At 35.9% G+C, this 13,600-nt stretch overlaps 1 protein-coding gene across 2 annotated transcripts; it reads right to left on the reverse strand.

Moving 5' to 3' along the window:
* On the reverse strand, positions 1-3,189 carry LOC129795188 (uncharacterized). 2 transcript variants are annotated; one of them, XM_055836268.1, is made up of 6 exons: positions 3,120-3,189; positions 2,928-3,047; positions 2,141-2,256; positions 396-2,062; positions 272-329; positions 1-201 (listed from the first exon to the last, which is right to left on the reverse strand). In XM_055836268.1, the coding sequence occupies exons 1-6, from the start codon at positions 3,157-3,159 to the stop codon at positions 67-69; spliced, it is 2,136 nt and encodes a 711-aa protein (XP_055692243.1). In that variant the 5' UTR covers positions 3,160-3,189; the 3' UTR covers positions 1-66. The 2 variants fall into 2 exon arrangements, with proteins under 2 accessions (XP_055692243.1, XP_055692244.1); XM_055836269.1 differs by having other exon boundaries at positions 2,928-3,044; positions 3,120-3,188.
* Between the last annotated feature and the right edge of the window lie 10,411 nt (positions 3,190-13,600).

Genomic DNA, 13,600 nt, shown 5'->3' on the forward strand with positions numbered 1-13,600 from the left:
TTCATTTGTAGACCGTTTTTATTTGTAATTTATGGGAATACTTTAAGTAACATCTTGCACACTTAACTAAACTCCTGAAACATCCCTTATAAACCTTCTCACATCTGGCTGTAGGATAAATGTAAAGACAAACGGTTGAGATCGTTCAGTGCATTCAGTTTTCCACACTGGCATGCCCAGAAGTTCAGCATTTTCATTTACCTAGAACAGAAAAGGATTAAGGATTAAGGATCATTAAGGTTTCTTTAAGAGAATCATAAAAATTCTTTACCAGAGGCCAGTTATCGTTTGAGCAGCTTGATTGTATGACATCTCCTACGCAAATCATCCTGCAAAAGAGAATATTTTTAAGGACATTTCATTGAAATTTGATTAAATTTTAGTGCAGATCTGACCTTTCGGTTGCAACTGAATTCTGAAGTTGTCTGTTACACTGATTGAGTCCTACAACAGGTGATCTAGCAGCGTCATTTGGTATTAAAACTAAACGTTCGTTAACTGGACCAATAAAACGCATATTAGTCTTTCGTCCTGACGACATAACAGGTTCAAACTTTTTTCTTAAATAATTTAATCGTTTCTTCTCTAGCGGCTCAATGTAGTCCATGCGTCTTCTGGGTTTTTCTTTTATGCCTATATTGCTCCATTCATTAAGTATCCTATCGGTAATATCCCTTCGTCTTCGAATTCTTTCACTTTCATTTGCAGGCGTGGATGTATTTTCAATAAGATCTGGCAAACTTTCTTCGTCAGACCTCATGTCTGGTCCAGGTGCCTGTTCACTAATGAATTCTTTAACTCTATCCAGCTGATGGAGAAGATGTTTAATTCTATCAGCTGTTGAAGTTGTTTCATTATTAAGGTATTGATCTCTTGGTCTTCCATCTAAATCATACCTTAGAGTGGGAGCTATATTTTGACTATTCTCAAAGCTAGTATGTGACCAATCGGGTGGCGCATTAGGCATATCTGAAGCAAATCGCCTCCAATCTTGATCGCCTTCTCTACTGTCCGCATTAAATCTCCAATCTCGATTTTCTTGCCTTGTATCAGACATTAGTCTCCAATCACGTTCATTGTCTCTTTGTTCCACATCAAGCCCCCAATCTCGATTAGATTGTTTTCTGGCCGAACTTAGTCTCCAATCTGCAGCGTTGTAAGCGGTATCGTCGCGATTCACGAAACTGCTAGTTTGCCGATTTGGTATCCTGTCATGCAAATCTTCGTTATTTCGTCTCCAATAATGGTCATCTCTATTGTCAAAATTAGTCCTCCAATCTCGAAAGTCTTCTCTTCTGTCCAAGCTAGTTCTCCAATCTCGGACATCTCCTCTGTCCAAGCTAGTTCTCCAATCCTGCTCGTCTTCCTTACCGTCTAAACTAGTCCTCCAATCTCGGACATCTTCTCCTCTGTCTAAGTTAGTTCTCCAGTCCCGCTCGTCTTCACTTCCGTCTAAACTAGTCCTCCAATCTCGGACATCTTCTCCTCTGTCTAAGCTAGTTCTCCAATCACGCTCGTCTTCCTTTCCGTCTAAACTAGCCCTCCAATCTCGGACATCTACTCTGTCTAAGCTAGTTCTCCAATCCCGCTCGTCTTCTTTACCGTCTAAACTAGTCCTCCAATCTCGGACATCTTCTCCTCTGTCTAAGCTAGCTCTCCAATCCCGATCATCTCCTTTTTCGCCTAAAATATTTCTCCAATATCGCTCATCTCCTTGATTTTCAAACTCTCCTTGTCTTCTGTAGCTATTGTCACGAAAACTCCCAAAACTCCTACGCTGCGATTCTTGATAGTTTCTTCTCCAATCTTGGCTATCATGTCTCCAATCAAACCTATCTCTATTTCTATTATCATTTCTGAACAACGTGAAAGGTAAAGCTTTGTAATCCATCCTTTCTGGTATTCTTGCTCGTCTCCCATCAGCATCCTCCAATCCACCATCAACCTTACAAATAGCAACGTCAAAATCTCGATCATATTTCCTATATTGCGGATGAACGTGACATTCTTTGGGAATAAACCTCCTATAGCCATTTCGTCCAAATCTTGCCACTAAGTTATGCTGGGTTGATTAAAGGAAAAAAAACGGGAAAATCATCTTAACTAAACATATTGGAGACATTTAGGAGGTGAAACTCACTTCTTTGTAGCCTTCAACGCAATGGGCTGCTGTGATGAAGGAAGTATCTGAGAGTACAGCAGCTGCACAGATGTCTGAATGTTGACTTGTAAGATATCCCAACCAGGGTAGGTTTCCTAAATTAAATCGACTTGATCAGGACATTACAACAGGCAGATAATACAGATACAGTCTTTTTTTTTTGTTTTTAGCAATTCTCTGTTTATTTAAAATTTAATTTTTGTACATAAAAGGAATCCTAACGATTAATTTTGAAGGAATTCATTTTCAAAACCCCTTCTTGCATTTTCCATCATTTTTTCAAAAAAATTCTGTGCTGTAACACCATCAAAGAGCTCTGAATGATCTACTAAACAGAGAATTGCTGTAACAGCTGTATCACCACACTCATACCCTACACCTGCCCTACCTTGAGCATCTACCTGACTATCGAGATTATCAATGAACCTATCGAATTCTCTATCGCGTTGGTCATTGCTAGCGTCTGTACGATAGTCTTCTCCGTCTGATCCTAAGTCCTTACCAAATTGTTCACCAATCTGTCCTAACCCTGACATGGCGCCCATTAAACTTGATGCTAAGATAGGCATTACAACTCCTTCACCGAATTTCTGTAAAGCAGCTAATCCATCACTATTCTCTACCGGATTGTAAGACTCTTCAGGATTCCCCGATCCTGAGGGGTTCAGGCGATCAGTTACAAGTCCTAGTCCTGACATTATACTCGATATCTTCATATCAGGCATAACAGCCGTATCACCCAAATTCTCAACACCAACTAACCCACCAAATTGATCCAGGAAGGTTTTTTCAGCGCCTCTCTCCAGTTTTGACAATCCTGGCACTGCTTGCTCCAACATATCTCCAAACACTGGTAAAGCTGTCCATGTTGCCTCACAAAGAACTACTGGAAAATAATTTTTTTTTGCCTTTTTATTTGAAATTAATTTAAATTTCATTTTTTAGCTCCTTTCCTTACCTGCCAATGCAACAATGCACACCAGCAGACCACAATTCATCTTGAAATTACTTCACCACAGTATGTACCTGTGCCCGTGCAAATGGTTTTCTTTTATAGAATACTCAACTGCGTTATTTGCAGCAATTAATGAAGCGTGAAATTTTGCAATTAAATAAATTGTGTATGCACAATCAATATTTTATTACATTGCAGATTTCCTAGCTTATAAGAAAATCTCATTAATGTAAAATATTTCTTTTAACAATAGGTGGATTTCAATTAACGAACGTTTTGTAAGAATTTAATTTGAATATTTTATGAAAGAATTATTAAAATTAGTTTGAAAAAAAAAAATAATCGAGATTCTGAATAGTTTGAGAATGTCTTTTAAAATTAATAAAAATATTCAGAAAAATTCTTAAGATTATTTTTCAATGTTTCTGTGAATGTTATTTTGAATTTATTTTATATAGTCCTACTATAGATAACCATGTATCTCTTGGATATAATAAACCATTATTCATTCATTCATTCATTCTTGAAAATATCCTTCAAACTTCATGGGAATGTTCTTTAGAATTCTTTAGAATATATTTATATGAGAACATTTTAATTTTTCTCTCCATATACATAAATAAATAGATTATTCTTTAAAAATGTCTTTTCTTTAAATATTTAGAAATATTCGTCAAGACAATTAAAATAGGGGAAGACATCTTAATTCTGACCCTTATTCCTCAAATCAAACTTATAATTTAATGCAGATCTCAAGCTTAGTATCGATTCTTTTATTTTTCTTAAAGAATTAAATGGCAAAAGATACTTCCTCCTTCATTTTCCGTCCAATTTATGATACTACAGAAAACAGAAAGACAACAAACAGGGAAAAAAACTCTCTTTAAGATGCTTCAAACATCCATCAAGTGATTCTTTACGACTCTCACCCTCGCACATCCCATCTCATTCAGCTGCATGACGCCTTAGCACGGGAGCTTTTGCATTTCCAAAGTCACCCCAATGCGATAATTAAATAAAACCACCTCGACAGGAGACTTCTCACCCCCCTTCCCACCCGTCAAAAGCTCAGGCGAAAAGGAAACTTTTTATTGCACAACCCCCATCCCCACTGTGGCCATAAAATGTCGCGTGAGACGTTTACTACGGATGGGGGAGTTGCTGCTGCTGAAGTACTCGGTGTTGTGTGCATCTTAATTTTATTTGTTCATCAACCATGAATTTAGGATCACTGGGAGACAAATTACTGCTGAATTACAAGATTTTCTACTCTTGGCCGCCCCTTCCTTCCTTCTTGCACAGAGCTGGTAGAGTGGGGGTGGTGGGGTATGAGGATGAAATTGGGTTGCATGCGAGGAATCATCTTCAAATGGCTTTTCACCGAGTTTCGCTTCATCGTCGTTGTACTTTCATCCAAAAAGCAAGAATATTGTGCCACAAACCAAATGCCGAGGGGTTAACAAAGAATTTACGTTGCATTGGATATCGTTGAAGGGTTAAAAATTTATTAAAATTAAATAGAATAAAATTAAAAATTAATAGGGGTTTGTTAAGTTAGTAATAATAATAATAATAATAATTTATTTCACCCTTTTACAAACTAGTGTTGTCTATGACCGCACTATATGATTTCCTGAAAACCCAATTTTCTCAAATTTACTATAAAATTAATTTTTGCATGTAAGTGTTAACTCGATGAAATCATCGAAGCCCCAACTGTCCAATCAACGCCCGCCACGGCTCCCCAGCGCCAGCTTAAATAGTGGTCGGTATCGAAACGGGACTCACTTTCTACTCAATTCTCACCTTGATATCAACTATTACGTAACTTGTACGGCTCATTTTGCCACCTTGAATTATTCTGAAATAAATTGTTAAATTATTTGAATTTATAATAAAATTTAAGTTGAGAAATAAATTAAATTTTGTGTGAAACAAGTGCCAGTGATTTATTCCTTTTTCCACAAAAATTGCCGCCAAAAAACCTTCTACAATTTCCCGCGTGAACAAATTGAACCTTTCCAAGTTCCACGTGAAATCTAAGAGAATGAAAGGAAAAATCTAAGCAATTTTCCAACAAAGTGACGTGCTGAAGAGGAAATCACATGAAAATTCTCCGACTGATCATCTACAATCGCGGTCGCTTCGACCCGGACATTGAACGTACAGTATTTCCTCAGCATTCTCATTCACCTTCATTCTCAGGTGTGTGCGTCGTGACGATACTACAAGCAGCCAACGTAGTCATCTCATTGTGTACATCATGCTCAGGTAACCATACCGCCAACAAGTGTTTTAGGGTGTTAAGTTAGTATCTAAGGGGCAGAACTGTGAAGAATATTGATCAAAGAATGACGAACATTCGTTAAATTTTGGACAGTTTGAACAGAAGGAAAGGAATATAGGTTTTGAAGAGAATTTTAAAAGTATTCATTTTATAGAATATTTAGCAAGGAGTGTTTATCTGGCGAATCTTTTCATATTTTCGGCGAATTATGCGAAGATCCGTTGCCACCTCCAGTTCATTGGAAAAATGGAAAATGTTTGATTTTTCCCAGGGGGTGAGTAACTATTGCATTCATGATGCAGGTGTTTGCATTCATTCTTACGTTCTTGCGTTCATCCATATATTTTTACGTTCACGTTTGCATTCTTTCCAGATAAAGATCGCAAATATTGCGTACTTGGTTCCCTTTAGATCATCTTAAAAATCGACTGCATTAGGAATCCTTAAGACGATGTTTTCTGTGCATAACAAAATGTCATGCATCCAAAAATTAATGTCATTCATCCAAAAATGAATGTCATTCATCCAAAAATTAATGTTTGTCAATGCTTAACATTGGTTTTTGGATGCATGACATTAATTTTTGGATGAATGACATTCATTTTTAGATGCATTTTTAGATGCATGGCATTGGTTTTTGATCACAAATCTTGCGATCTCGGTTCAACTTACTTAGACCATAGTTAATCACCTCTTGATTTTTCCCTCAAATTTTGTCCTTTCTGACCAAAACCTGTATTTCGCGTTTTCTGGTTCTTCGGTTGGTTTAAGAGCGAAAATAAAAATGTTGGCGAATCATCCGAATCTTTGGTGAATATGTAATCCGAAGATCCGAAGATTTTTATTCAGATAAACACCCCTTGATATTTAGAGAAAATATATTCGTTTTGAAGAATGTATTAGTAATGTTTATTTATTTAAAAATTTTTAAAGAAAATTCAAGAATATTTTATATATCTAGTCTACGACACTTTCTTTGAAGATTATAATGAAATCTCTTTTAAAAAAATAAAACTTTTACCATGAGTTTTTCCGCAAATCTCTGCTACACCCCTCTCTCTTTGTAATTGTCTATGAAATTAAATATTAATTCTCTCATTCATAACTTTCTCTGTGTGTGTATAACCCCTTGATGTTGCGGAATTTCTCTGTTGGGTGACCCAACCGTGTGGATAAGTATGGAGGAAAGTATGTAGCCGGAGTTACCAAAAGCGTCCATTTATTATTAAATGTTCTATAAGGAAACGGAAACTTTCTCCATGCCTCCAACATATGTTTAATTTAGTCTCCGCATGTAGTTTGCAGCTCTCTGTGTGTAACTCCATTTGCCACACCATCCTCCGCATCTCTGCAGCACCCAACGCACAAGCATAGTTCTACATGCAAGAACTTCCAAGCTATGTATGTTATATATATAGAAGGTTTTAAGTACAAATACACGGAAGCTTGCTTCGGATAATTTAATTACTACAAAGTCTGCCCACCACACTGACTCTAATAAATTTAATATCCGTCTCCGGGCATTTCAGTTCATGAGGATGGAGGGGGGTGGGTGTCCTGGTAATGGGAGCTAGAGCATAGTTCAGCCGATGATGCACATGGTCAACCCCTGTGTGGATGATGTTTCGTGATGGAAAATGTGAAGGAACATCCGGAATGTGCCGGACAACAGATTTTAATAGCCTTGGCTTGAATTTAATTTCAATTAATGAACGGTTTATGGCCTTCAGGATCAAATTACATATGTATGTAATATGCTGCTACTGCTGCCACCCTCTACCCTCAACTCCCAGCCCAGCAAGGCAGGCAAGGGTGAGAGATGAGTAGTGGTATCCATGGGAGAAATTGATGATACTCTGTGGGATAGCGAGAGATGCCATTGAGGTCATTGTATAGACAATAGAGTAGCCCCCAATGGTCCTGTTAATAAATTAAAGAAGGACTTACCGCAGCTTCTGCATTGTGGAGAATTTAATCTTTCAAAGAGCATAAAATTTTCCCCATAAAAGATGTTTTCGCTGGAAAATCATTTAAGATGAAAAACAAGTCCTTTGGACCATGATTCACCTTCTCCTTATGCACAGAGGGAAAAGGGACTTAAAGGACATGCCTTTAGTGGATAAATTAACGCCCATCTTTGACCCAATTAAACCTCAATTTTCAGTCCCCAACCCCCTTCAGAATTTCCCAATCCCCTCCTATGGAAAAGGGGTTTTGTGTGACTTTGAAAGTCCAATGTAAGCTCTTGAATATTTAACAAGGAAAAGGATCAAAATGAATATACATTTATGTACAACAACATTCCACTAACATGTCCATCGTCTTTTTCTTGTTTCTTTTTTTTTATTTCCATGAGACATCTCTTAATCGAATTTCCAACACAAGTCATCCTTTGAATAAATTATCTAATGTAAAAGCTTCTCTTCAAAGTACTCTGACCCACCACACTGCTGGCTCCCCGGTAGGAATTTTCCCTCCCCCGAAAAGCTTTGCATGTTAATCAAAAGTTTTTGCATCAAACTGAATTTATGATTAAGAAGCGAGGGAATACAAATGCAAAGGGGTGATGTAAGATTTATCTTTTAATTAGTCCACCACAAGGGGTGTTTATCTGTCGAATATTTCGACTATTTTACCGAATCACGACGATTCACTCGAATCTTAACGAATAGTCTGAATCTTGACGAAGGGTTTGATTTTCCTTAATGAATCTCGACGATAATATGAATACTCTTGACGAACAATCTGAATCTAGACGAATTTTATTCTTCATTGCGAATAATTGAAATCTTTTTAAAGAATAATCTTAATCTTAACGAATAATCTGAAACTTGACGAAAAATTTGAATTTCAACGAATAATTCGATTCTTCTTTACGAATAATCTAAGTCTTCTTGACGAACATTCCGAATTTCAACGAAAAATCCTTATTTTGAAAAAATAATTTAAATCTCCAAATCTCGAAGAATAATCTGAATCTTAACGAATAATTCGGATTCTATTTGACGAATAACCATAATCTCTTCGAAAAATCCGATTCTTGACGAATAATCCGAAGATTTTAACTCAGATAAATACCCCTTACTTTTAATTTTATTTTGTTAAAGAATTATTGAAAGAGTTGTAAGAGAAAGGAGGGTATTTATTTTGAGGTTCATGGACAATCCAATATCTATATTTTTTCATGAATTATATAGGAAAACTCTGTGAGAAAATTGCATAAAAAGTCGCGCCAAAAAGTAAGAAAATAATTAAATCAACACTAATTAAATAAAAATACATACTTATTTTAATTCTTTGCTTCATTGAAGCATTAAAATTTAAATTTTCCACATTAGAATAATTTTTTGTTCTGCATTTTCATTGGTGGAAAAAAATTAAGCTCGCCCCCGCATTAAAATGAAAATTGAGAGAGAGAGAGAAAAAAACGAATCCCAGCTGCTGCTGAGGCAGTTGACGACAAGAAAATGAGCAAATTGGAATATAAAATAATAATGCAAACCCTCGAATTTTCTCATTATATCTCTGCTCTGCTATATATAATCTAATTTTCCAACACTGCTGGATTGTTTTCCATCCATATTTGTGATTATAAAGCGAATTTTTGGTGCGCACAAGACGTGCCATGCTGCTCACGCATTTAATGCCATTCCGCAGCACGACTTTACCAGCACACAGAAATTATTAATAAATGGCACAAAAATTCACTTCCAGAGCCCCTCCGCGTGTCAAAATATGCCGCCACAACTTGCCTGGCACTAAGGGGTGGCTCAGGAGGGATTTTAGGGGGGTTGACGTTGAAAAAAGTGCGCCACAGTGCTTTTGAATACTCCCCCAGGGGGTTGGCAATTACACATTTAGAATAACGATGAATAAACAATTTTTTGCACCCCAAAATGTCTGCATTTCATCCCACCTTCACGCCACAGGATGGCAATCAGGATCGCAACATTTGCGTTCTTCAGCCACCACTTTGCGTGGATTTTGAATACTCCCGCGGGGCTGGAATTGAGCGACAAAAGCATAGTGGATATATTTTATTCCCCAAAATCGAATGTTTTTTCTTGTTTAATTTTAGGGAGAGGGTGGTAATTCCACCCCCCAACAAAGTATAAATTGGAATTATTTTTTATTTTATTTTTGTAAATCTTCACGAAGCTTCAATTCAATTTGCATCCCCCACATTGATAATTCTTTTATATAATCTACCGCTGTTATGGATATGGTGGAAGATTAAGGGACTTCCATGGTTACATAACATATACCTACCGTGCTGAAGGGAAGGGGAAGAAGGTGATTTGAATCATGAAGAACTCTGCGTTATAATTGCATAATAAGCATAAGTAGGTTCATAGAGGGGGGTAATTCTCATGTGGAAATCCAAATTTAATTTATTATTCTATTTAAAGTAACTTTGCAGTGAGGCTCTGCTTAAGATTTAATTCAATATAGACAAATAATTAGCAGATAAAGGATTAAATTCACTAGTCTGGCCAAAACTTAAACCTTTCGCGTCATTTTCGGCCTCCATTGCGTGAATTTCATTCATTTCTTACCTTGAAAAAAAAACACAATTAAAATCATAAATAGTTGGAAAAATTAAATGAAAATGAAAAAGAACGCGAAAGGGTTAGACTAGAGTTTTTTTTAAAGTTAAATCAAAGTTTCTTAAACGAGGCTTGAATTTCTTTTTCTAAGATTTTAAAGATAGGCTGAAGTTTTGTGTTAGAAAAAGTTTTTAATCCAAACTCAAATTTTTTAAAGCTTTTTCAATTTTTAAAATCAAAACTTAAGGTCCTTATTCTAGGCCTAAGTTTTTTTTAATACAGGCCTAAGTTTTTTCAAGATTTAGTTTTTTTTTTAATTAGTTCTTCAGTGTTTTAATCTAGGCTTAAGCTTTTTTTAGTCTAGGTTTAAATTCTGTTTAAGCGAATCCTAAGTTTCTTTAATATAGGCCTAAGTTTTTTCAAGATTTAACATTTTTTTAAAATTAGTTCTTCAGTTTTTTAATGTAGGCTTAAGTTTTTTTTTAATGTAGGTTTAAAATCTTTTTAAGCGAGTCCTAAGTTTCTTTAGATATGTAGGTTTAAGTTTCAAGAGCTAGATTTAGCTAGGCGAGTTTTTAAGGCTTGTCCAATTCCTTTTTTAAGAACGGGCTTAAGCCTGACTTAGGAAACGGACTAAGACGGATTTAGTTATATTTTCGTTCATTTAGTTCATAAAATTATTCGAATTTGAATTATTTCTGATTTGCTGATATAGTTTGATTAATTGAGCTTCAGTGCAAGGTTAATTTAAACAGAATAAGCCTTTTAAATGTTATTCAATAAATTCTCAATTTCAAACGAAAGGAAAAAAACGACACAAAACACCTCACAAAATCGGGGTGGGTGGGTGGAGAAGTTTAATCTCGCCCCACAAAATCCCAATCAAAGATCGACATTTCGATGGTAATCAAGGAGATACATCATGTGGATTTAAGTTGTCTCTCGTCCTCTGCCTTCCGCAACGCGTGTATGTCCCTTTTGAATTCAAATTCCTTCCTTCCTTTTCTCCTCTTTGTATAATTCACCCACACTCCATTTCACATCCAAAATAGGCTATTAATTTATCACAAGAAGAAGAAAAAAAAGCATCCAAAGAGATGGAAGAATTCCGCTCTGCCACCTTAATTGGATTATTTGCTTCCTCATTCGCGGATGTAATCCATCTTTGCAGATTCCGCGCGATTGCTTAATGGTCAGGGGTACTTAAAATGCACGAAGAGTGAGAGAAGAATTGCGGGGGAGTCTCTTAATTCATTCCTGGTGCGACTTTAATTACATCCTAAGTAGATTTTCGTCATTGAGTTCCTTTCATGGGATGCAGGGAAAGTTTTATCTTTTCTGTATTGAGCGGGGGTAGATGGGGGTGTTTAAAACTATGATTTTGTTGGAATTAAATGAGATTTTGTGGAGTTTTTTCTTCTTAATTCTTTTCCTTCTCTCTGTAAATCATCCACTTGTTTGAGAAAATATTTTTAAATGAAAGAAATTCAAAGAAGCTTTTTGTTGGGAAAGATTTTCCTGCTTTTCTGCAAAATTAAATCTTTTATGGTAGTTAAGACACACAAACCATAAAAATTCAGTACGGTATGATTCATAATTCCTAATAATGATAAAGAAATAATTTTAAAAAGTTCTTTTGTTATTTTTTGAGTTATTTCTTCTTCTTAATTTTTCTGCACTAAATTAAAAACAATATAAATATATTTTATGGCAGATAACTGTGTCTCGTCTTTTAAATACAAAGAAAAAGGAAAATATGGTAAATTATTCAAACATTTTCACGAAGAAAAGTAATCAAAAGGAAGCTATTAAAAACTCTGTATTATTCATTAAATTGAAAACTAAAGAGTTTTCCCATAAAATCGAGTTTTTAATCTTTTTATAGCACAACTATAATATTTTTTCTGTAGGAACTTGAGGAACTTGCTTATTTTAACCCTTTAACGTCCAACGTGAAACATAAAAACATTGAAACATGCGCTCTTTTAATGCGATGTTTATTCTATGAATTTTTTAGAGGACTTTTCTCACTCAGAACGTCTTCTTTGACCTCTTATGCGTGAATTTGATGCATTTGTAACATGGAAAAACAATTACATTCATAAATAATTGAATAAATAAAATGTTTCACGTTTGGGTCAGCGTATGACCCAAAAAACCTTAAAGGGTTAAAGTCTCTCATTTAGCTTCTAGACGATAAAATAAGTTTTCTAACTTGTAGATTCCATTTTTTATCCTTTGAAAAAGAAAATATTAAAAAAAAATCAAATATTTTATAGCAACAGAATGTTTCTCTGCTATAAAATTTAAAAAATTCACAAACGAATTCGTAAGGAAACAATTAGAATTTAATAAGGAACAGAACCGTTTTATTTTAACCTAATCAAAGCCAATATTGCTAATATTTTATAGCAACCAAAGTGTGTCTTTGTTTAAAAAAAAAACATTTTTTTTTCGATTTATTAGATCTTGCAATCCTGCATGCAATCCCTGTGCAGAAAATTCACAATTAAATCCTGCAATTGGCAAGAAAATTGGATGGTAGTTAATTCATGATGACTCCTGGCTGTGAGTGCAGGCGGAGTGCAGGTCAAAAATTTGGTAAATGACCCAAGAGATCACCCTCCATTAAATTGGTCAGTACAATTGCACGCCATGGCAATTAGCCACACAATCCCTCGTGTGCCTTTTCCTGGAATCTTTCCTCTATCTCTCTTTTTCTTGCCCCTGGCAATTGCAATCCTGCCAACTCGGCGAATCACGTTCAGGGAGCAAAAGGAAAAAAAAATGTATTTGAGGGAAAATGTTGCAGGAAAAATCCTCAGATGGTGCTGCATCCCTCCTAATGCAAACCACCCCATCCCTGTCATGATTCAGCGACCCGACAAATATTATTGCTGATCAAAGTGGCGATTACCGGAGGCAACGTCTCGAATTTCCAAGAAGTCCCTGCTGTGGACTCTCTCTCTTGGTATTCCTCAAGCAATTCCATCCATTGCGTGGTAATTCCGGCTCTAATTGCTGTCTAAGATTTCTTCGCAGAGGGTACCACAATCATCCCCTTTTTTCTGCTTCTTCCACCCCCCACTCTAATGATGCCTCTGGCCCACACACAGTTAGATGGAGGAGATCTTAATTGGCCGGCAGGACTTTTCTTAAGCTCTCACTTCCCTCTCGGGAATTTTCCATCGCACCCCTCGCCCCTGTGTGTGGTGGTGGGATAAAAACCATCAGCCCCCGTTTTGGTGAATCTACCATGCAGAAAATCCCTCAAATGAGAATTCTAGGAAAAGAAGCATTCAAAGAAGAAGAAAAAACCCTGGCACGTGAAAAAATATCTTGGACACTTTCCCGTAAAGAGGAAGGAAAAAGAAAATTAAAGGTTCAAATATTTCTCAAAGAGATAAATATAAAAGGGGAGAGTTTTTATTCCACGAGTACCAGAGTTGAGATTTTATGTAGATAAATTGTTCTTTTGTATAGGAAAAATTAGTGAAAAATGATTAATCTTTAGTTCTAATACAGTTGGCGAAATTTGAATAGGTCCGGTCAATTTTTGCTTGATTTTGGTTAGAGGATTAGGAAACCTGACCTAAAATCAACCAAAAAGTACAGCCTATATTCTCTTACATTAGAATATTTCCAAATGA

Source organism: Lutzomyia longipalpis, chromosome 4 (genome assembly GCF_024334085.1).
Source record: "Lutzomyia longipalpis isolate SR_M1_2022 chromosome 4, ASM2433408v1".
In the NCBI taxonomy this organism is placed as follows: domain Eukaryota; kingdom Metazoa; phylum Arthropoda; class Insecta; order Diptera; family Psychodidae; genus Lutzomyia; species Lutzomyia longipalpis.

Excerpts from the sequence above, each read along its gene's own strand:
- LOC129795188 (XM_055836268.1), bottom strand. The coding sequence starts at position 3,159 with ATGAATTGTGGTCTGCTGGTGTGCATTGTTGCATTGGCAG. Across the intron at positions 330-395 it reads AATTCAGTTGCAACCGAAAG|GATGATTTGCGTAGGAGATG; the intron begins GTCAGATCTGCA and ends TCTCTTTTGCAG. Across the intron at positions 202-271 it reads CAAACGATAACTGGCCTCTG|GTAAATGAAAATGCTGAACT; the intron begins GTAAAGAATTTT and ends TTTCTGTTCTAG.